The sequence below is a fragment of the Gadus chalcogrammus genome, chromosome 7, assembly GCF_026213295.1.
Source record: "Gadus chalcogrammus isolate NIFS_2021 chromosome 7, NIFS_Gcha_1.0, whole genome shotgun sequence".
Classification (NCBI taxonomy): Eukaryota; Metazoa; Chordata; class Actinopteri; order Gadiformes; family Gadidae; genus Gadus; species Gadus chalcogrammus.
The window spans coordinates 15466577-15491986 of NC_079418.1; the positions used below are offsets into that span (position 1 = coordinate 15466577).

Genomic DNA, 25410 nt, shown 5'->3' on the forward strand with positions numbered 1-25410 from the left:
TGGGCGTCCAAAGGGCGGGGTAAACCTCTTCTTCTGGCCTGTACATGTTTAATATTTGTTGCATTACTGCCGTCCTCTGGCTCATTTAGGAAGTTTTAGATTTTTCGAAAATGATGGGAATTAAAGATGTACAGTTTACTTCTTCATTATTCCCTTGTCAGATATAGCCTATTTATTGAAATTGTGAAATACAAGTTGTGGAAATATGTGTTGAAGCTGAAAGTGACTCCCAGTATTGTATGTGTCTAAACAAGACTAAATAGGAAACATTGGATTTTGGATATATTTAGTGAGTACTGTCCCAGACATAAACAATAACAAAAATGATCTATATTTGTGGATGTGTTAATTTAGTATGAAGCCCTTTATGCATAGCCATAACCTTTACTGAACCATTTGACCTGCTTCGGGATCCACCAAATGCTGTATATACATTGTCAGGAGAGCGGTCCCCATGAGGACAGGACACATTAATCAGAAAGTTGAGCAAAAAACTACAGCTGTGGAGAACGATAACGACAGCAGCATGAAAAATCAAAACATATGAATGTGAGCTGTCACTTAAACAAAAAGCTGACGACTTGATAGATAGATTGATAAACACTTAAGGCACGCAGCTAAAGATAGCTGATGATGCTCAGCTGATCTTCACTGCACATGCTGTGAAGATCACAGACCCCTTTCCCTTCAGTCAAGCTGGCGGTCAGGTGGTTTCGTAGTTCACAAAAGCTTGTTTGTTCCTCATAATACACTTAGCAAATGAATAGCTTAATAATATCCTTTTCAAGTCAATTATGTAAACCATTTTAGAATTTAGAGAGATACTCTAGATGTTGCTATCCTAGGGCTTAAAGGAGATGCCTGGTTGCAGCTCAAATTAGAAACAGATAAAAAAGATATTTCCACATTATTCGGTAGCAAAGAGTTATTTTTTTAGCTCTGTTATTACAATTGGAACAGGAAACGGAGCGGCCTATGGTGACTATCCAGGGATATTAAGTTCCTTGACTAGTGCAAGACTAATCATTTGCTAAGTGTATGAGGAACAAACAAGCTGTTGTGAACTACGAAACCACCTGACCGCCAGCTTGACTGAAGGGAAAGGGGTCTGTGATCTTCACAGCACTGCAGTGAAGATCAGCTGAGCATCATCAGCTATCTTTAGCTGCGTGCCTTAAGTGCTTATCAATCTATCTATCAAGTCGTCAGCTTTTTGTTTAAGTGACAGCTCACATTCATATGTTTTGATTTTTCATGCTGCTGTCGTTATCGTTCTCCACAGCTGTAGTTTTTTGCTCAACTTTCTGATTAATGTGTCCTGTCCTCATGGGGACCACTCTCCTGACAATGTATATACAGCATTTGGTGGATCCCGAAGCAGGTCAAATGGTTCAGTAGAAGGTTATGGCTATGCATAAAGGGCTTCATACTAAATTAACATGCAGTCCAATAATATTTTAATTGACAAACATATACTGTCCAGGAACTAATGGTTAATGGCCTTCTACAACTGACTTGATGTGGGCGTTACTAAGCCTGTCTGTATCTATATACAGTCAGAGTACAGGAAATGTGGGTTCAGATAGGTTCAGATCCTACTCTCAGTAGGATGTGAGATCAGTTCAGATAATCACACACAATTGAGATATAGATTCAGGTTGAAAGTGGATTTATTCACATATCTGTAGGCTGAGAAATTAATAATTATCTCTCATAATTTGAGAATGCATAAGTCACATTATGTAAAAAATAAATCCTATTGAATACATAATAATTTATTATTAACTGACCTTATAGTCTATAGATGGAAGCAAATCACAGCTTTTACTTCCCAGTCATCAAATGCAGTTCAATTGTTAGAGCAATGACAGCCTTGATAGCCAGACTTCTTTAATATGTGTTTGATGATTTTGGCCCACTCTCTAAGAGCATCCCCCTTGGTGGAACAATCTCATATAGGTTAAATTATCCAGAGAAGACTTGGTCATATGAGTTCTGTGTTGGCTGCTAGAAAAAACATAATGCTTCCCTAGGAGTTTGAGACCTCTAGAACTTTATGCCATCAATAGGTGATTCCAGCAACCCATTATAGACAATAACGTTATACTTTTAATATTGGATGCATGCTGGCCTCCTCACAAATTATACTTCTACATATTTCTATTTAATACATATAATGTATATTACTTGTCACTTATTTATTATCAGAATATGTATCAACATCCTTTATTCAAAAATTGAATAAAGCTTTCGGTGAAAGAAGCAAGAGCATAGCCTTTCTGTGCTACTTTTACGATTTAATTTGAGTAACCCTGAAATGTATTCATAAACATTATGCATTCCTCAAACGTAGCCTGCTTTACACGGCATGGGTGTAGTACTACTTAAGAGCACTCGATACTTTTTTATTTATAACACTTTATTTAGTAACGGAAGTTTTCAACCAATGATAGGAGATTGCCATACTGCTAAGCCATTTAAAAGTGCGGATGCTGCAGCATTTCCAATAAACCCTGATTCTATTGGACACTGCGAGCAGGTCCTTCCTCACGTCTAAGTGGATTTGGGGTTTGCGAGGAAAACAAGGACGCTGGTCATCTTGTTGTCGAAGGTACGATTTTCATTGTTTAAAAGTTGCCACATTTTATTTACGATGCTTTCAAACAGTCATACAGACTCATTTCAACTTGGTTAGCATACTGTTACCAGCTAGTCCGAATCTTTCAGGTCAGATTGATAGCAAACCGACCACCCAGAATAGTTACTATCATGTTAACTATTTGTTCACGATAACATACTATTTTTAATGAAACACAAAGATGATTTCTTTCGGGAAATGGGTAACAAACCCAATGAGAAGAGGTGTCCGTATGGAACGGGCTGTTGACAGTGTCCACTAGTGCTCACAGAGTTAATTTAAGTTGGCTAATGTCAGAAGAGAGCCCTTCGCTAGCTATACCCAGTGGACCAGATGTCACCGGTGGCCCTACAGGGTGATCAACACGGCCAAATATGCACCATGTCATGCCCTAACAGCGCTACATCTTATTACACTCGTAAGGTTTCGCTCACTAGCGGCATCATGTCACCGGCTGATTGGTTTGTTGTTAGCCGAGTTAGCTAGCAAATAAGCTAGTGGACTATTAGTCATGTTGATATTTTTACCCTTCTACTTTTTACGTGCACAATTAGTTCAAACGACATAGTTGTTGAATTTGGAGGCGAATGCAGCAGCTGATTGGGTGGAGGCATGTGGGTGGTGTATTAGTTGTTTCATGACATAACTTATGCATTGAATGGCGTGCATAATGGCAAACGACTCAAACTTTTGTTGTTGGCCACTGTGGATTCATGTGAGTTGACTACAGGGATTTGCCTTTAGGGGGGGTTTCAAAGTAGGACGAATTCATCCTTTAATAATGGGACTAAAACATCTTGTTGGGACAAAGGCAGGTGGTGAAAATAAACATTTGTACTTTGTCCAATGCAACAGGTTACTCTTGGTAGAGCTAATTTGATTCCTATACTTAATAAAGATGAGGGATTTGATGTTACTGTAACGTAGTAATTTATTATGTTAAATATCTAAATTGCCTGTAGCTACTTTAGATAGCCAAAGGTAAGGAATTATTTCGCCAAAACGACCTGTTCCATTTATTTAGAAATTCATTCACACTCATGCAATATTGATTGTTGACAAATCACATGCAGTATCATCTCATAAGATGATAAATAGATGCTGAGCCTCATTGCTTTGTGATATATTTAGAATATAAACAAACCAATAATGACAGTGAGACAATAAAGGCAGTTCGACGTTTATTTGTATGGATATGGCCCGTTGATGGTAACTTGCTGTTTTATCAACCTTCATTCATCTTTCTTTTTTTCTGAAGTTTTGGTTTTGGTATTCAGTTCTATTTGTTTTTGTGTGAAATGCTATGTCGGTCAGAAGTGGAAGTTTGTTCTGTGCGTTTTGTTTCAGGCGTGGTCTTGGAGAGGGTATGGAGAACCCTGGACAAAGAGGGGAGACGATGCCTATTGCAATGCATGACAGGTACAGTCCATTTACATCACTCTGGCCCATGTACATATTTCACTGATGTAATTGAAACCGTTTTTTGCTTTTCTTTTTTTCGTTTTTTGCTCTGATGACAATACTGATGGTAATAAACCAGATATGAAGAATAAAATAATAAATGGAAGCATAAACCTTAAATACCTTTGGGTTGGTGTTAGCCTAATGCTCTTCTGAATGAAGGCGGAACTATTGGTACACTTTTGTTTAAATACGTTTTTATTGCTCTGGACACGTGATGCAACTAAATCGTCTTTAATATGTGTATGAACAAAGTAATGGTAGCAAACGGTAGCTTTTGAACAACCTTTAATAACTGAATAAATGTGTTTACCTCACATAATTTACATGAAGTAATTTAGCTGAAACTTTATCCAAAGCATCAAGTAAGCATGGCAGAGCTGTGGTCTGCTACTTGAGACACCACTTCAGTTTCTAGAAGCTTGAAGGCATTTGTTTATTTGCTGCACTGTTGAAAGACAAACCACATTATCTCAAATGGCGTCTGGGATTTGACGGGCTCCATCCAAAAATCCACGGTTCATTTTTAAACGTATTGAGTTGTAGATTTTGCGGGTGTGCTCGGCATCTCTGTCTGGCCACTTGACCCATTTTCTGACGAGATTTGACTCCGAAACAGATGGCTTTAGAGTGGCCTCTAGAATATGCTGGTACACACACTAACCCTCATTGGCTAGATCATTTTCCCTGACTAGAAGTTGTTGAAAGTACACAACACATGGCGTTGGTTGCTATTCCGCTCTCCAGTGTTTATCGGTATTCCACTGTCCATGATTGGACGTTTGTTTGTGCAACGTCCAATCATGTCTCAGAGAAACGTTGAGTCTTGAATTTGGTTTACACATTTGTTAACATGCATTTCCATGAATTAAGCCACTTGAAATAAGAGGACAAGATGACTTGTACTTGAGAGTAGAGTAATGGTGCAATAACAAGGGATGCAGTAATAGGAAAGGTGTTTGACAATACCAAACAAATATAGGCCATCAGCAATGTTTATTTTTGTCATAGTTGTGTTTTGAACTGCTGTTGAGAACAGTGTAATGGTCTAAAGATCCCTATAAGTAGATGTTTTTTGAGTTTCCAAGGCTTGCCAGCGCTTGTTACTGGACGAAGTAGGAGCTGTCTTGAATGTTTTCCGTTAGTATTGGAAATCGCCTTGAAGCCCCTCACAGGGTGATGAACGGCGGCACAAATTGCTTCCCTTTGATCCGCAAATAAAATCCATTGCAGATGTCTTTTCTATTCCTAGTGCCGCTTTCAACACAAACCTGAACGCTGCTTTTATAGAGGGCAGCATGTGGAGAGCAGCATTAAAAAAACGAAACCACAGTAATCATCTTTAATGCAGCCATGTGTGTCAGACCATAAGCATCTGGCTGATATTACATTCTCAATTAATATGTAGGTAATAAAGGTGGGCCATACTTGCACGAATGGGGTTTGCGTTTGTATATTTAATTAGGTCCACTACTAATGATGGTTCAGAATAATATTACAATGGAGGCCCTGGTTAGGCTCCTGGTAGGAACGATTTCATTCATTATGTGAATGTTGAGTGCATATTTCACACGCCTTGTGTTCTTTTCTTATATTATCACCTGAGGCTGAAATTACTCGATACTTATGTCTTGTTCAAACAAGGCATTTTAATATTTTGCAAAATTGTGATTCGTATTTGCTATCATTTCAATCATAGTCATGAATACAGACAACAAAACATGGTAAAAAAAAAAAACATGGCCTTATTTAAAAAATTGAAATGGGAATGTGATGGAAAGAATTCTCAGCTGTTTGAAATTTAGATTTGAAAGTTAGAATTCAGTATTTTATTGTAAACGAACAAAATGAAGCCTTTACTGTTAAACGGGTCGGACTTCCCGAAAAATAATGCTAAATTAGCAATGTTTAGGTGTTGCTGTTTATTTTTAATTGAACAACAAAGGTCACGCATAAAGTAGGTTATTAAGAAAAAGGTTTTCAAGGCTTGAAAGGCTAGCGTTTTTTCTTGTGTGAGTATTTAAAGTTATCTGCTTTCTTTAAACAAACCATCATTTTAGATGTATACCCTTTTATATTGATACATTAATGTAAGCAGCCAGACGGTATTGGAATGGATGCATTTAATGAAAGTGTTTGATTAGTGGGGATAGATAGAGCTTTGGGGATTTTGGCTCCCAGCGTTTGAAATGTGCACGGATAGAGCACCAGAGGAGACCTTGTCCTGCCGAGAAGGTGTCGCCCTGACTGTGAGGAGGTTATGCAGTTCATGCCAAGGCTGTGGGTGTTAATTCAAAGAGGAAGAGAACATTCTTTAGGGCACACTGTGTGTTTTATGTTTATTTCGTAGCTTGGGCCCTGGAAGGAAGGGAAAGTATAGGATCGTTCCTCTGTTATATCAAGTCAAGGATGATTTGATGGGTTCTTATTGGATTAGCTGGAATTCTCAACTCAATACTTTTCCCAAATCGGTTTAATTGTTTTTTATGTTAGATTAATCAAATAAATATAATTATTAATCTAACTTGCAACAATCTTAATTTTTTGTTATAACTATGCAAGTATGGAAGAGATGGCTAAGCTATTGCTTTTCATGCAAAGCATTGAATTCTAGCTTCTGCACAGATTGGCATAACAAAGGCTGTCAGCAAAATGTTATGGTTCCTTCTAACCCCAGTGTTGTAGGTCCCGTTTCTCCAACAAGATGGCGCCCTTTCTGAGCTTCAACTGGTCTCACCGTGAGGCTGATGGAAAGGGAGGGGTTTCTCACCTCCTCCCTCTCTCTCCTCCCCTCCCTCCTACCAACTGAAATGCAGCAGAGGAAATAGCCACTGTGGTGGATCCAACCCATTGGACTCCCAGCGCTGCTGCTAGTGCTGCTGCTAATGTCACTAGCCTAGTCTTTAGCCTGCACTCCCTTCTACCAGGGTCTTTCTTCCTCTTCTTCCCCCTCCTCTCTCTCTCTCTCTGTCTCTTTTTTTTTAACGGTGTTGGCCGTGTGGGATGGAATCGCGCGTCGTTGTCAGCAGGTTTTCCGTGGATGTGCTCTGTGGCGCGCGTGCGACCGTAGCACCGTTGTGGTGACAGCAGCAACATGCCACTGAAATGGAAAAGCGGGTCGCCGGTCAGCTGGAAATTCCCCGTGCCCGTGCTTAAGACGTCCAGGTCGTCGCCTCTGTCGCCTGCTTACATGTGAGTTGAGAGGGAGGGAGCGATGCTGGGGCGTTGGGGGTGGCCGATCAGGTGGAGGTCCACCGCCTTGGTAAAGTTAACCAGGTTTCATGGTTTTATTTTTCACAATAATTTCAATGCGTTTTTTAAATTGAATTGGGTTTGGTTAGAATGGGTGTGAGAGGAGGAGGGGGGGGGGGGTCTGTGCGGCTGCAGCATTGATCTAGCAGGAAAGGATTGTGTTCACTGTGCTGAGTCTGCGCTCTGCCTGGGTTGCACTCCTCCTCCCTGTGGCTGGGACATCTATTGTATCGGTGGCCAGTGGAAAGCTGCGCTCCGTGCACGCAGCGAGGCCAATCCCGCAGATTGGTTCAGTGCACCGTGAGCTTTTGCGTCTGTGCCATTGCACTCTGCCTTGGGGCAATGTTTGTTTGGTCCTCTTTTAGTGGCTTTGGGAGGAGCCTGTCTTTGTGAGGGTGCATGATGTGTCCTGATTTAGGAGCTATTGTCATCTGCTGGTGCTCAGGGGAGGGGGGGGGAGGGTAGACATCCTCTTCTTCCCTGTTTTTGTCAGTTCCATGCTTAAACGCAATGGTTGACTAGTGCAGGGTGAACTAGCTTAGCGTGAATAAGCGTAGCGTGAATAAGCGTAGCGTGAATAAGCGTAGCTTGAATAAGCGTAGCGTGAACAGGCAATGGATGGTTGAGTGTTCAGTAGGCTCTCTTGTCTTCTCAGGATAAAGGTATTCAGGGCTCTCCTTGATGCTTGCTAGCATCGAGATATTAATTACAGGGAGGAAGAATGTTAAGCACTTTGCCCCCCAACACCTGTTCAGTGCCTTGTAAATAAAAATATTATTATTATTCATAAGGTTTTCTTTAAATATTTATTAAGACTCACACTGCTCTTATGCCTGACCTTTTTAAGGGCTCACATTAGAATATTTCCTCAAATTCTAAACGATAACCATAGAGTCATAAATATTTATGTCATATTTTTGTGTCCCTTGAATAATAAGCACAAACCTTGTTATGAGTAGTAGAGCAGATCCTTTTTTAACACATAAGACTTTAATCCTCTTGGTCATGCTTAGGTTTTTAAGTATGTGTATTTGATTTGCTCTGAGACGCATTATCTATAATAACAATGACATGTAGCTGTGTAGTGCCAGTACCAAATCTCCTTCACAACAATAAAATATTAAATCACCATTCAAATTACGTAATTCACCTTTATATATCATATTCTAGAGATGTCTTCTTGGCATCACATCGTATACCATAATTGTTCATGTGTTTTTAATGTCTTCATTAGAAACCACAGCTATATTTAAAGACCCACTCCAGCAATGCCACGGTGTGTGTAGCTAATGTGTACGGCCTCCGCCCTCCTCTGCCTGGGTCTGTCTCTGCCCTACAACCCGGAGCTATTTTGATACATGTATATTGTATGTTGTGTTTTTAGACACACAGATATTGGGCCCCCAATTATAGGTTACTGTGGTCAGGGAAAATTGAGTCTGTCCTTGCCCCGTTGAGCACATAACCTCTGTCCCTCTCCAGTTCACTGGAGACGCCTTCCCTCCTCACATGTACATCTGGTAAATTCTGTATGAGAGCGTCTGTATTGTGGAGCTTGGTGAAATGTGTGTGTTATGTGAACTGGTGTGTCTTTAATTGAGAACTGGATAGTAACAGTGTCCTTGCATATGTGTGGCTGCCTGCAGCGAGCCCACTCTCGTCTATATATAAACAGAGTAGCTGCCCTTGGTGCAGATTTCATGTTAGTAAAGAATGGCGATGGTTCAGTGCCTCTAACTGCCATGGCTTGATTCCAAGCTAGGTGAAACATGTTGTCGGGTTCATCCTTGGCTTTTTGTTTGAAACAACTGGGCGGGTCATTTAACAAAATAAATGCATCGATCAGGGTATAATCCGCTCTGATGTAGTAGTTTCCTTCTAGTTTTTCTTTCAACATGGATTTGAAGTGCTTGCGTCTGTCTGCTTGCATCATTGAGATAGCGCTGTCTGTCTGTTCTTTTTTTAGGAAGAAGATGCTTTGGTTTACCACATGGGCTTCCAGAATTAGAGGTGGTGTAGGTTGTTGCTATATGGATGTGGGAGAATCTCTAGGCAGTTCAGCACGAGCTTCAAATATACTAGTAGATCATGTTCCTTTTTTGTCTAGTTTGCACTACTAGGCAATGGCATAGAATAAACTATGAATTGCCAGTGTTGCCGTTTGTTACTTGATTTCATCTTGGATAATGGATACGTAGAAAAAAAGCGCACTTTTACTTCTTAAATGGAAATGAGAAAAGTCTGGCTTCTGTTGATTAATGGTTGCATCGTCATAACTGCTGTAACAGGGAATTACCATAATGATGATCTTTTTTTTAAGCTTCTCTTGCATTGTACTACTTGAGTATTTAGTACAATGTTGTATAATATATCTTGCAACAATAACAAAGAAGAGTCACTGTCCAAAATTGGACCATCCATTATTGGATGGTTGAATGTACCGCCTTTGTTCGTACACTGTTTGTGAGGAGGAGTATTCAAGCTTCAGAGAGTCAGAGACCTCTTGTGATGGTGCACCAAGCATGCATTGAGCCAGTTTTTTTTTTTTTAAACCTCTGTGTTGGGCTAACTACCAATTCCAGATGGTTGACTCAAAATAAGTGGGTAGTTTTCAATAAACATAGACGTTCCATTTCACTTATTGAAGTCACTCATAATCATTCACCAACCCAGTAATTCTGACCAGCTTGCCATTCGCGGGTTGGCTATCTTGGTCCACAGTGTGTCAGGACAGTTGTGTCTGTTTGTGTGTCTGTGAGGGAAGTTCTACCCATGTTAACTTGGGTGTCGCTCAGTTGCAGTTGGGTGATGCTGGCATACTACGCATTTTAAGGTACTTTCATTTTAGGGTGCTTGGAAAGAATCAGGGTTTATTATGTTGGCATCTGAAGGTACTTGGTGTGGAAAATAACGGTGAATAAAATGTTAACTTGGCATCAAGTACTTGATATGTTAGGGAATATTGCTTATTGGTCCGCATGGTATGTATCAGGGCTTGGTATGATAAAGTAATGTTGGTGTACTTGATATGTGGGTGTGTATGGCTTATTGCTGGGCATGGTAGGTTACAGTGCTTGTAATGATAAAGTAATGTTGGTGTACTTGATGGGAAGGTATGTATGTATGTATGTATGTATGTATGTATGTGTATACATGTGTATAGTAAAGAACTGTTTGCATAATGTGGGTGTACCAAGTTGATATGTCTTTGGCTTATTGGTGTGCTTGGTATGAGAAGGTGCTTTCTTAAGAACCAGCCGAACATCAGATATTTCCCTGGGCAAATGAAGGTTAGACAACTAGACTGATGGTGCTCTTTGGTCCAGATAACAATGACGCACTAGCAAGGTATCCACAGAACAAACCTGTACAGAGACTTATGCATTAACCAATAGTACCTCAATGCCCAAGGCAACGGTCTGGCTTAATGATGAATGGCCAGCCATTAATTGTAGTCGCTCAAAGAGGCCTGAGAAACAGGAATGGGAAGGGAAGGCGGGGTGATTTGTCGTAACATCTCTGTATGTATGTACGTACGTACGTATGTATGTACGTACGTACGTATGTACGTACGTACGTATGTACGTACGTATGTATGTACGTATGTACGTATGTATGTATGTACGTATGTATGTATGTACGTATGTATGTATGTATGTATGTATGTATGTATGTATGTATGTATGTATGTATGTATGTATGTATGTATGTATGTATGTATGTATGTATGTATGTATGTATGTATGTATGTATGTATGTATGTATGTATGTATGTATGTATGTATGTATGTATGTATGTATGTATGTATGTATGTATGTATGTATGTATGTATGTATGTATGTATGTATGTATGTATGTATGTATGTATGTATGTATGTATGTATGTATGTATGTATGTATGTATGTATGTATGTATGTATGTATGTATGTATGTATGTATGTATGTATGTATGTATGTATGTATGTATGTATGTATGTACCGTATTTTCCGGACTATACGTCGCTCCCGAGTATAAGTCGCATCAGTCAAAAAATGCTCCATGACGAGGAAAAAAACATATATACGTCGCATCGGTGTATAAGTCGCATTTATTTTTAAACATTTAAACAAGAACGTTTAGTCTGGAGAGACTGAATAAAATTGCAATAGCAATATAGGTGTGTCGGTCCCTCGTAGTTCTGAGAGTATACCGAATTCAGTGACACCGGGATTCCACCGGACGCGTATGCGCCGCGGTCCTAAACCTGAGCGCACGATCGGGAGGTGGAAGTCCAGCGGAGGGCTCCAGTTTTCGCCGGCCAAGTCATGCGCTGTGATATGTGTGAAAGCTATGTTGCACAAAATTGCAGCTAAGGCTGGGGTAGCTTTGGTTGAACCGGAGGACATTGAGGACGATGACGACGAGAATTTAATTTATTCGGTGGTGCAGTAGGCTTGCAGCGTTCAGTTGTAGGCCTAATGAATGACGGTGCCATCTTGCGGCCGAGGATTATGTACGCACAATTTTGGCATATAAGTCGCTTCGAAATATAAGTCGCAGGGCAAGCCAAACTACAAAAAAACCGCGACTTATAGTCCGGAAAATACGGTATGTATGTATGTATGTATGTATGTATGTATGTATGTATGTATGTATGTATGTATGTATGTATGTATGTATGTATGTATGTATGTATGTATGTATGTATGTATGTATGTATGTATGTATGTATGTATGTATGTATGTATGTATGTATGTATGTATGTATGTATGTATGTATGTATGTATGTATGTATGTATGTATGTATGTATGTATGTATGTATGTATGTATGTATGTATGTATGTATGTATGTATGTATGTATGTATGTATGTATGTATGTATGTATGTATGTATGTATGTATGTATGTATGTATGTATGTATGTATGTATGTATGTATGTATGTATGTATGTATGTATGTATGTATGTATGTATGTATGTATGTATGTATGTATGTATGTATGTATGTATGTATGTATGTATGTATGTATGTATGTATGTATGTATGTATGTATGTATGTATGTATGTATGTATGTATGTATGTATGTATCAGCCAACACTTGGCAAGGTTGACAGCGTTTATCTGGTGAAACAGCTGTTTCCAAGTTGGATGTATGTGCACTGTATACTATAATGAGAGCAAGACTTCAATACATTCGCCAGTAAATCATGTGGAGAAATCTCTTGAGTCGGGCTTAAATCAACTGGCATGGTTAATGTGCCAACATGACAGTTGCTTTAATTGGAGCATGGCTTTAACAAGCCAATTTATTTGGAGTGCATGTTAATGAAAGAAAATAGAAGTAGCCACCAGCGGTACAACCTAGAAACCAGAACCTGCCTTTGGCTTGGATGGTTCCGAGCTCAGTTTAACCATCGGCCAACTGTTTTACCCAGTAACGAGTAACGCGTACCTGAGAGGGTGGCCTGAAAATAGGACAACTGACCGGCTTAATTATGCATGTACCATTTCCTGATGAAGGCTTTTCTATATAGATTGGACGGCTGCCATTTCCCCATGTTGATATTTATGAGCTTTGGCTCTGCCATTGGCCGCCTTTGCTGACTGATGTGCCTAGTCCAACCTATCGGATACGGCTACAGGTTAGTCTGTGAGGAGAGGACCTGGCAACTCAGGGTTTAGTGGTTGAGGACACAGCAGTGTTTTTAATTTAAGCAATAACGCGGACTGCTCCTTTTTTATTGTGGCGGCTGCACTTTTCTTTGGCAGAAATTCTGCAGAATAAATGTTTATTTTAGTTGAATGAGCCTGCCTTTTGAGAACTGCTGGCTACATTGCATCTGTGCGGAGTGGATATGAAAGCAGAAGGACAACTTACTGTTCTCCCCCTGATTCTGTCTGGAGACACGCGCACGCTCGCATGCTCAAAGTATAAAGTCGATTTGGGCTTTGCTTTCCAAGTTCATTGTAATTTAAATGGAACCAAAGTTGGCTAAAAACACAGAATGTTTTTCGACGATCATTATTATAAGTTATATTCATCTCTGAAATTAAACCTGCCTATCACTTTAAATTTGATCCTTCCTACAACTACTGTCTAATATCTGATCTGAGAATATTGTTTAGCTAGGCTGAATTTACACGCATCCCATCAGAAGCATCAATACAAAAATAATAACAATACCAAACCCATGTTGATTCATAGCAATGGACGTAGTCTCACTCGGAAATACATGCACATGTTGTATGTTTCATAAGAGTTTAGCTCTGCCCTTGTTGTTCTTGGCTCTCTGGATGCAGGCTAGCCTTTGAGCGGTGCAAGAGCGCTGGCTGTGACTCTAGTCTTTTTGATAGATGATTAGGATGCTCTTGACTTATTTCCCTACTTCATCCCTCCTTTCCTTTACTTCTGACCTTTACCCTGCCTATGTGGGCTGTTTTTGTGAAGTCAATGAATGATGTGTGAAGTGGATATTGGATAGCTAAACTAAAATACAAATTTGGACAAGATACAATACCATGTCCTCGAGGTGTGAGCTGTTTGTCTAAGGACTTGTGTTGAGAGGAGACACTGCCCAGAGGAAAACAAACTGGTGCAATCATTCAAGTGGGTTTGTCTGCTAACGGCAGGTAGCGGTGCATTGAGGGATGGGTTGTAACAGTTTGACTAGTTGAGCTTAGCACCCTGCAGCGACTCAAGCCCAATGGAACGCTTGTTAGACACAAACAATATTCAACACAAATCTGCAATTTCTTCTGTGCAAACACGCCACTATCAATCCACAGGGTCTAGAATTTTCCATTTTGGTTCACGAGTAACTTCATACTGCTCCTCCGTCCATACTCCATACACTGCATTGTTTCAATGTTTCTATCTGCCAACCTCTAATTTCAATGTTATGAACAGATGCCCATTAAAGAAACAACATTGAACCCAATTACTGACCTAACTATGAAACTGTAGAAATAGTTTTCAGTGACCTCAACAGTAACCACTTAGTCTTATTTATTCACTGGCTTTTATATTTGTTATTACCATCCATCTTTTAAAATGGTGCTTTAATGTGTAATTGTTGTAAAATTAATAAAATGTGCTTTACAGATACTGTAGTCTAGAACGGTCTGCACTTTATGCCACACTTTTACCAGCGTTTTACCACACGTTTCCCAAAAGCGACAAAGATACGTCTGCGGGATGCATCCAATCCTACTTTTACTTACTCTGCTACAGTACAATACCTTACATGAGCTATAGCTAGCTTGAAATAGCTGTAGCATTAGCAAGCATTTAGCATTGTAGCTCTGTTCGTGGCTCCGTGGTTCTACAGGAGCAGATCTTCGCACTTTTTTGAGTCTCACTGTGGTCTGCTGTCTTGTCTGTTTTCGTTTGCCAGCCACCAACACTCCTTTGTGGTGTGGACCTCACGCTCGCTCTTCGCAGCCTCTGCCACTTACCACCTGACGGGGTAAATGTCTGTTAGCACTGTAGTAGATTTTTGTCGTGCTCAGTGTCGCTGTGATCCTCCTCAGCATCTCCTAGTTTAGAGTGTACTTCCTCCAGAAATGCTGTTCCCAGAAGCTGTCTGTCGCCATTTACCTGGTAGATGTAGCTTAAGCCTCCCCCCCACCCGTTGTCTTGTGTATGTTATATATAATTAAATGCTGCTTTACGTGTCATGGTTTGTATGTGTATGTGCTACAATTGAAGCATGTATATCTAGTAGTTCACAGTTTGACTAGTTTGCCTTGCGTGTTGTGGTGATGGACTCTGTCCCGAAATTACTGTCAAGTTGGTTATCGTATTGTCCTTTTTAAGTGTTCACTTCATTTTTCTCGGCATGTTAATTGGAATTGCATTAACTATTTTATGACAATGTTATTGTATCGATACAAATTTATGAAGAAAAAAATGTGCACAGACTACAATTATCAGCACTCAGACATGACCTTAGCACAGGCTTACATCATTCAAGCATTGCATAATTACTATTCTGTGTTTCATTTATTTTATATTAGTCAAAAAAGGTCAGTGGCCCACTTGAACCAATTATCTCACTGTGAAACGCTTTCAACAGTCATGATTTTCCCTGTCCATCAACCTCTATTTCAGGATCCAAGTGTCCATCTAACCAATTTTAATAATTCCCTATGTGCCCATTTCGCAGACACTTTCATCCACGGCGACATAATGACTGCTCCGGCAACTTAATGCACTCTGAGTGCTCTAGGTTTATTAGTAGTGGGAACACGACAGTAAACCTTGACGTTTCTGACAACCCTACAGCTGTCCCAAGCACCCTTCACCCTCGCGTTACGTTGCTGTTGTTAAATGAGCACAACAGACTGTTGACAGTTTTGTCTGTTTACTGTGATTTTGTGCTCTTCTGTTTTCAGAGGGCATGTTGTACACAAGCCGGTAAAGGTTTGGGCCTCTTGGCTTAGCATGCCTACATGTTAGGCTGTGGATATTGGGGCTCAAACAGAGGACCTCTCAATATTGACGTCAGAGAGGAGAGCTGTTATATGACTCTAAGCAACCCAAATGGAAGTCATGGTGGTCAGGTGCATCAGGGAGATCCCACTAATGCCACACAATCGTGCACACTTTATGTACAGTCCTTCACAACTTCAGCATTTCCAGAGACAATTCGTCACTATTAAAAGTTAACTTGATTTTGAATAGGAAAGCCTTTTGCATAGTTCGCAGTAACACTATTATTATGTATTTACATGCTAACTTAAAAATGGTAATACCCAAGCAAAAGTTTTTGTTACATGTAATAATGCATCCCATTTCATCTACTAAATTGGAAAAGCATGTCTCGAACTATGGGAAAAATCATATCCTTGTGTTTTTACATTCTTGGCACCACACTTCTGCTAGATAGTGTAGTTCCGTCTACTTTCCATCATCCATAAAGTGCAGGGTTGCAGGGAGGGATTCAATTAGCATTGTTACTCTACGGTTCCTTATGGTGGCAGTCGGACTGCTACTCTGTCCACTAAGCAGTTTGTGCTAGGCAGATTCCTTCAGCAGAAGGTCAGTGTCCCCCCCCCCCCCACTACCCCAGTCCCCTCATGCCTCTGTTGGGTTGTGCAGGAAGATATGTTTTAATATATTACTCCTTTCCCACTGGTCCTAGTCCTTAATTTTACTCTTCTTAACACTCTCGATATCGTTGCCCCTACATACTTTTTTTTTTTTGAGGGGTATCATTAAAAATGTACTATTTACTCTTTAGTCATTTTGCTGATTCTTTCATCCACAAAAGCATCAGATACAGGTCTAGGATTAGGCTTCTTTCTCAGGGATGCCTACAGGTAGACTGCGGACATTGGGATTTGAACCTAGAACCTTTTGGTCGAGAGTCTACACCCTTACCCCTAGACGATCCTACCATACTAACTAATGCTCTTGCCGTTGCCTGACTATTTTTCAATGTATTCCACCAATCTACTTCCCAAAACACTTGAAACAAATGTGTGAAACAGAGTGAAATGAGCCAGTTTTCTAACCAAGCTCCCTCCATGTTTCACGTTTCTCCGGGCAGATCCCTGGTTGAGGACGACGACGCTCACATGAAGGTTGCGCTGGGCTACGGAGACGTGGGCGTCCCCTCCCACCTCCAGGCCTCCAAGACGGGGAACACTCGCTTCTTCACCAGCAACACACACAGCGCCGTGGTTCTGCAGGTAGACGGCCTGAGTCAGGGTCAGAATCACAGAAATGGGACGCGCCGAATGTACGGTAGAAATGGACTAGGGACTAAAAAGATGAATTTTGAACTAGAACATGCATTTTCTGCACAAAATGCGATGATTGCTGTAGTAAAAAATGAGGATGATAATATGTTTTGAATAAAGCCACATAGTTTAAGTCTATTAGTTAAGCGTAAGTGGTTACCGTTTTTTCTTGTATCATTGGCGCTAAAATGATTAATCAATTGGAAATATGTTTGTTATATATTGGGGCGTTTGTGTGGGGACCTCAATTTATTCTGATTAGAGCTAAGTGCTTCCTACATATCTGGTGTACTTCCGGTAGAATCTAAAGGCTGACAATAGGCAAGTTTCAGATGAGGCATGTGGCTTCGTTTGCCATTCGTCAGATGCATTCTGGGATGAAAAACGTCAGAAATACCTGTGATAACTTCCCATGCGACGAGTCGCCTGGCTTTCAAAACTCGTAGTTTCAGGAAAACAACTTCTGCTTGCTTTTCTCGGCATTTTCTATCGAATAATTGCGGACATAAGCCACTCCCCTCAACGTATCAAAACGTTGCCCTGGTTGGTTGGAATTACCACGTGGAATTTCCCATGTGAGAAATGACATGTCTCCTTTCCAAGAGGCTTGCCCTCTCCCAAACTATGCTTGTTCAAACAACGAGATGTGCACCTGTGTCCGACTTGACGTTAGAAGCTTTGCATGTTAACATTGTTTACTCCATTTAGACTTTTGAACTGAAGTGAAATATTTTCACCTGATTTAAGCCATTCCACATTTCCTTACGTCTTAAACTATGTGGCTTTATAAAAACATATTTCAACCTCACCTTGCATGACCGCACTCGGGGCAATTTCTGGAAATGCATATTCTAGTTGAAATTTTGCTTGTTATCAGTATATCATAGAGTTTATTTAATTAACTTAATTTTCTGTTGTAAAAATTGATCTTTCTGCGCTTAAAATATAATTCATTTTCGAATACATATTTTAAACATAGCAAAGCAGGAAGACTGCTGTGTAGGAGGACAGGAAAGCCAAAGTGAGGCACATAGCTGCTCGATGAAAAAAGCACTGGTACAGGCAAAGGCAAAAAAGAACAAGTATTGTTATTGCATAGCAATGCTTCATACAGTAGGTGTGAACACCACCGACTGACTTTTATGTGTCACTCAAACAGAGTTTGTTTAGAAAATGTAGCATGATTTCCTGGCATTTTTTTTCCCCCTTTTTTTGTTTTGGCAATCGCCAGTTTGCACCCCTGACAATAATTAAGCTTCACAAATAACTATTTATATACAAGGGGATGTCAATGTCTTATTATTTGCAATACAATTTATAGAATTAGGTCTGAATACCTTTACAACATCACAACACAGCCATTTCTGAGCCGTTTGTTTGTTACTCACTTTCTCTTTGCATCAACGTCCAACCAGAGCACTCCCCCTAGCAGTGGAGCTTATGGGAATGTAGTTTTCATTCCATCACTGCTCGTAGTCCTGTCCTCAGGCCAGTCTGTGACCCGTCAGCCTTCTGTCTCCCAGGGGTTTGACCAGCTGAGGATAGAGGGGCTACTGTGTGATGTGACGCTGGTTGCCGGCGATGGAGATGAAGCATTTCCTGTCCACCGGGCCATGATGGCCTCCTCCTCAGACTACTTCAAAGCCATGTTCACAGGTAGGTCCTTCGTCTGTCAGTTAGGCCCTGCACACGCGCCCACTCTGCAGCAAGGGTGTGTGCCAATTACCATGGCACACATGCATTACTATGGATGGCGATCCATAAGGTGGTAGGCTGCACGACATTGTACGCATTGTTTCCTTTCGGTTGTCTGTATCCTTGGCTTAGCCTACACATTAGAATTGGGTTTGTGTTTCATTACAGCCAATCGTTAAAGAACAGCAATCATCGGACGTCGCCTCAATTCGTAATGCTCTAAAGAAAGCGATTGAGAGATTTTACTACACAATAATTGTTTTATTCTATATTATTTGTTAAAGATAAGCAAGTTACTCCCCTGGCCCCTGCATTATGTTCTGTTCCATATTTGATTTTGAATAACTGCGCTAGTGGGTGTAGATTAATGCTAATTGTTAATTATCCGCAGACACTTCTCCGTTACAATGGAGCAGGACTTAACTCACGGGCTTCATTATGTCACAAATCCCTCTCTGAACCAAGAGCCCCATTCTCTTTCCTCCTCCTGCTGGAGCAGCCAGCGATGTGGCCTGACGTCCCCTATGTTGTCTTCTGTCCTACAGGTGGAATGAAGGAGCAGGATCTGATGTGCATCAAGCTCCACGGGGTAAACCGAATAGGCCTGAAGAAGATCATTGACTTCATTTACACGGCGAAGCTATCGCTCAACATGGAGAACCTGCAGGACACACTGGAGGCAGCTAGCTTCCTGCAAATCCTCCCGGTGCTTGACTTCTGCAAAGTGTTCCTCATCTCCGGGGTAAGGGATTTATTATGCGTTATTACACGGCTTTGTTGAGTCCTCTATTCTGATTGGTCAATTACGACCTTCTGAGGCCTGTTATTTCTGAATAGCGGACCCCTGCTATGAATAATCGACTGTTGCTATGGACGACACACTTCTGATCATAGACTCTGGAGGTCCTGAAATCCAATTAAATTCAATAAATAAATCTAGACAATGGTTGCATATATTCTGTCCGATTATTGATTGAGATATTTAGTAGCCTCGTGATAAGTGGCTGTGTAATAAGCCGTGTAATAACCCTTGTCTAGGTTTATTTTGCAATGCTCACTGTAATATATATCTGTGATCCATTAGATATTATTATTATAATTTATATATGCCATTTGCTGGCCGTTTTTATCAAAAGTGTCACAATACTGTGAGTGCATTCATTCTTAGCATGGGTGGTCCCAGTTGGAATCCAACCATCATCCCCGGTAGTGTCAAGGCCTTGGTCTTTCAGTGGAGCTAGATCTGGACGGCATACAGTAGTATTCCTTTTAATAGTCGTTAATGATCTTTCTAAAGTAAATAATAGATGGTGCATGACAGTCAAAGCCCCATCCCTGCTTAGTGTACTTCAGGGTTATCGCTAGAAGCTCAATGGCTGTGGTGGGACCAATGGCAGGAGAGCATATATCACATCCTAATCTGAGAGTCAAACTCCCTAAAATAATGATCCAACCATAGCTAGAATAGTCTTTGTATGTTTGTCCTTCATTTCACGACAACCGTTCATCCGATCGACTTCACACTCTGCGGGGGTATTTCTGAGGACCCAAGGGAGTGTCGAGTGTGAAGTTGTTTGGATGAGCCGCTCTCGAGAAAAGCTGCAAACAGCAATACCAGAGACCAGGCAATGGGCCCATTCCAAACAGCCATGTTTTGAACAGGCACTGCTTTAGTGGGAATAAACGGAGGAGGAGGACATTCCTACTTACTCCGTTTGCTCAGTCAGATTGGTACCACCGTAGCTCGCCCGTTCTTGTTTTGGCTCGTCGAAGGCGCAAGCGGTCACTCATCTTATACTTTGACAACCCTTTGACCAATAGGGGGGGTCTGCATCCCTCTTAAAGAAGGCAGCGAGGAACTGTTCCCCTCGGAGGCATGCACACAAGACCACATTAGAACTTCTAATACGACATTTTAGCTGTGTAATGGTGCATTAAGGCTTTGACCTTTCCCTTGTTTCCCGGGAAACAATCTGTAAATGTAAGAGAACTGCAGTGGTTCAGTCTGTCCTTTGCAAAGCACACCACACAAAGAACCAACCTTTTCAGGTAAGCCTGCACTCGGATGTTGTCCACAGCTGATAAAACTAAGTGGGTCTACACGGCAACGCGTCGCGTACGTCGGCAGACATTAACATTTTACGAGATCCACATCTCCCATGATGCAACTTGCCATTTACCCCCCCCCACCCCCCCCCCCCTCACAGGTCTCGCTGGACAACTGCGTGGAGGTGGGGCGCATCGCCAATGCCTACAACCTCACAGAGGTGGACAAGTACGTCAACAACTTTATCCTCAAGAACTTCCCCTCGCTACTGGGCACGGGGGAGTTCGTCAAGCTGCCCTTCGAGCGGCTGGCCTTCGTGCTGTCGAGCAACAGCTTGAAACACTGCAGCGAGCTGGACCTGTTCAAGGCGGCGTGCCGCTGGCTGCGCTACGAGGACGGCCGCATGGACCACGCCGCCAAGCTCATGAAGAACATCCGCTTCCCCCTCATGAACCCCCAGGAGCTCATCAACCACGTGCAGACGGTGGACTTCATGCGCACGGACAACACTTGCGTCAACCTGCTGCTGGAGGCCAGCAACTACCAGATGATGCCCTACATGCAGCCCGTCATGCAGTCGGAGCGCACGGCCATCCGCTCGGACAGCGGCCACCTGGTGACGCTGGGCGGCGTGCTGCGGCAGCAGCTGGTGGTCAGCAAGGAGCTGCGGCTGTTCGACGAGAAGGCGCACGAGTGGAAGGCGCTGGCGCCCATGGACGCGCCGCGCTACCAGCACGGCATCGCCGTCATCGGCAATTTCCTGTACGTGGTGGGCGGCCAGAGCAACTACGACACCAAGGGCAAGACGGCGGTGGACACGGTGTTCCGCTACGACCCGCGCTACAACAAGTGGATGCAGGTGGCGTGCCTCAACGAGAAGCGTACCTTCTTCCACCTGAGCGCGCTCAAGGGACACCTGTACGCCGTGGGCGGGCGCAACGCGGCCGGGGAGCTCGGTGAGGATCACTTTTGTTTGATTTGTTTGGTTTATAATGGCCATAGTTCTTGGTTCGGGGCGTTAACTGGGATGGGGGAACTGAAAGCGGAATGATAACTAACAGTATACTGTTTGCTTGGAAAGGAGCTTAGGGCAATTTGGCATCAGACGCTTCTTGCTATTGGGACGAAGTGTGTGTGTGTGTGTGTGTGTGTGTGTGTGTGTGTGTGTGTGTGTGTGTGTGTGTGTGTGTGTGTGTGTGTGTGTGTGTGTGTGTGTGTGTGTGTGTGTGTGTGTGTGTGTGTGTGTGTGTGTGTGTGTGTAAAGGTTGCTGAGGCACCGGGAGGCGGAGGTCACCAAGGGGATGGTCCCCAGAGGTTTAGCGTTTGAAGATCAGGGGTTTTCAAGAACAAGTCTGAAGCATAGTTAGTGCTGATTAGTCAGCATAATGTAATCAGGTAATTAAGTGGATCTCATCTATTGGCGTTTGTAACAAAGCACAATACAAGGCTAGCTCACCATTCACTCTGAACGGCCACTGGGAATATCCTAACGTATATTATGCATTTTGCGTTAAAACGTAACGCATCAGGATGGGAATTAAGTGTATCATGATATGAATCGAGTTTATCATGATCAATACTTAGTCTATCCGGATACACACCATGTCCTGACACAAGCTTAGAATATCCTAATAAAAACCGAATGGCCAAACCAAACCATAAACGGTGGTCCATTAGAGTTTTTTGACACAAGTCACAACAAAAAAGTCAATACAGGGCGAGGCGTTGTCATGCGACGAGGCATGACGCGGTGGGGCAGTGATCAGTCTGGAAGCCAAACAACCCCCACTGTGGACCACAGAATGGTACCACCCAGTACTTAACCGTACACTCAGAGCACTGCTGTGGCCAGAGCCAGGGCCAATGACGTCAGCAGTCACTAGTCCCCAGCAGGGTTCAAATTAAACCAATGAGCACGGGGCTCACTTGACTGGCTGTCAGATGGGGTTGAGGCTCGTTAGAGCTGCGCGTCTCCGGTTTTTAATGGCATGTCATTTCACCGGCCCTGCTTTCCCCTGTGGGTCTGCCATGCAGCGCCTGTGAGCTTTATGTGTTTACCTTGGGCTGGGCACGGAGGATGTGGTTTCAGCTCTCTTACGTCTGTGCTGCCCGGCAGTCCTTTCTCTTCTTTCCTTAGAAAAGTAGTTGAAGTGGATGAGTTATTTACAAAGGGAAGGTCTCTGTGGTGCAATTTGTCTCGCCGTCTGGCAAATACGTACGGCAGGCAACATTTATAATTTCAAAGGCAAGAGAGATGCTCATGTCTTTACAGCAGTTAATGAAAAGGAAATAATATCCCTTGTGTGGTGCATGGGGAGTCTTGACACACTTCAATATATGATGAGACTCAATTATTCATAGGGGTACCAATGGTATCAGCCTTTTTACATCATTTGGGAGGCCCAATGAAACTATGGCCACCTCTCATTGGTTACATTGTAATGGAACTGTGAAAGCACTGTAGGTGTTCTCCACCATGGAACTGATTATATAAGAGAGACTGTCCCCTGTTATTTACTAAAAATCACACTGTGGCCTCTTCTGTAATCAAATCACAGACCTAGTATCCAGAATACGCAGACTTGACTCTTCTGAACACTTTGGCTAGAATTCTAATGAAAGATTTTAAATACATCTTATTAAAGTGAAATTGACAGGAAAAGCCAGCAAATCCTTGTGCCTGACTTATGGACATGGGCGTGATTTCAATTGTATTGGCAGATCAGGCATTAACATTTGGTCATTTAGCATTAACCTAAAATAAATCCCAAGCAACCTACAAGGGAAGCAAATGCATCGCTAGGTGTCCACATGGTACCCGTATCGTGTCCAGGGTACTCTTGGATCACAACGCGGGTCAGACCATGTCAGAAGTTCAGAACATGACCTGGCCCATAGGATCACTAATGTAATAACAAGATCTGACGTGGGATCATCTACACCTGCCCAGGCGAAATCAGGATCACACAATTCTCATTGGAAGGACTTTTACGGTAGCCGAGGCCTTTTCAGAAGCTCCTATAAATAGGAAGCCGTCATCCAGTGTTCTCAGAGGCAAGGCTAGAGTCGAGTTAAATAATTAATTTTGCTCGATGAAGTCAAGTTTATTTATATAGCCGCTTTGTTACAGTCTCGAAGGGCCTCACAGCCGACAATCACATTAAATAGGAGAGTCTTCTCTTTTATCTCTGTACAATGTGGCCGGTGTATTGGTCGTATTGTGTACTTAACTAAAAAAAACACGCACTGCTGGTACGCTCACAACGGTTCCGTCTCTGTTCACAGAGATGGAACAGAGTACCCACTGTTTGGTTTCAAATCTAATCTAGCTCCTTATGGCTCTCTTCTTTATTGTACTGTTTGGTTTTTACTCTAATCAGTGCTTATGGCTCCCTCTATTCGTTTTATTATTGTAGTGTTTGCTTTGGAATCGAATTGCCCACCTTTTTCTTTCTGCGCTTTTGTTTTGGAATATAGTGAGTCGTTATCTCTCCCTCTCTTTATTTTAATATTCAAATCCGCTGTTTGAGTTTGAATCAACCAAGTCTTGAGGGATCTCTCTATTCAATTATACTGTTCTGTTTTATTCCAACGCATGGGGATTCTGCCTCTCTGTTTTATTAGCCAATCCCGTCTCCCTCCTACAGATGAACGTTAAGTGCAGGTCAGCTGAGGAAGAGGACAATCACTCTTTGCTAGCTTCACTTGTAGCCATGGTAACATGACCTTACGGGCCCCGGTGGCGAGTGGCGACTGCTCATTGGCGCAAACAGTTTTTCCTAGAAATAGAGGAAGTTCTCACAAGCCGTTTGTTTGTGTCGTTGCAAAATAGTCCTGGCACACAACAAATAACAACGTTTTCAGATGTGTCACTTAAAGCGTATTACCTAACTGTATTAGCCTAAACTGCTCTAGGAAATATCCTGATTAGTTCTAGCTTTCTAGTGCTTCAGATCCCTTTTTATATCATTTATTCAGGAAATTGAGTAGTATGAAACCCATTTTAAGTATGGGTTCTAGGCTTGGATTAAAAAATATATGCTAATAGATATCTACTCTAATCCCTTTCTCATTTTTTTTATATCCAATTCATGCGCTTCTTAGACTGTGTGCACATAGTAAGTTAACTCTGTGTCCCAAGGGGACTTTGAACATGGCGGTTGTGGTTGCTTTTCATGTTGGGATCTGTGCAACGAGTCTAACTGTACGTCCACACCAGGAGCGACCAAAGCGTCAAAGACGCTCTGGTCGCTCACAAAGTTTCGCTGCGAATTTTTCTGTTCGCTTTGGTCGCTCAAGTCGCTCATGACGTACAATTCAATTATGCAGACGCATTTAAAGGAACCGTATGCGTTTAGTAGGCCCTACAGACAGCCATATCAAATAGTGAACTCTCCCATACACCTTGGCCATATTGCCGAGACGGTTTTGCTTGTTCGATAAAGTGCTTCGACAACAAGTAGGACAGTGATTCCCCCCAATATAAAAAAAATCCTAAAATGTAGGCTAATTACAACCGAGAACAAAAAACCCTGCGTGCTGTAGTAGTTAAAATATGTTTCCCTGATCTGGATCTGCAAATCATGA

The 25410-nt window shown here is 42.0% G+C and overlaps 1 protein-coding gene across 4 annotated transcripts in view; it reads left to right on the top strand.

Moving 5' to 3' along the window:
* Positions 1-2527: 2527 nt before the first annotated feature.
* Positions 2528-25410, top strand: part of klhl13 (kelch-like family member 13) — a 30417-nt gene continuing 7534 nt past the window's right edge. Inside the window, exons 1-7 of one of the 4 annotated variants that reach the window (XM_056594177.1) lie at positions 2528-2611; positions 3986-4057; positions 14732-14803; positions 16889-17030; positions 18605-18737; positions 19322-19518; positions 20984-21779. In XM_056594177.1, coding sequence (XP_056450152.1) covers positions 4005-4057; positions 14732-14803; positions 16889-17030; positions 18605-18737; positions 19322-19518; positions 20984-21779 — 1393 coding nt within the window. In that variant the 5' untranslated portion in view covers positions 2528-2611; positions 3986-4004. The other 3 variants (XM_056594180.1, XM_056594176.1, XM_056594179.1) reach the window with 3 other exon arrangements.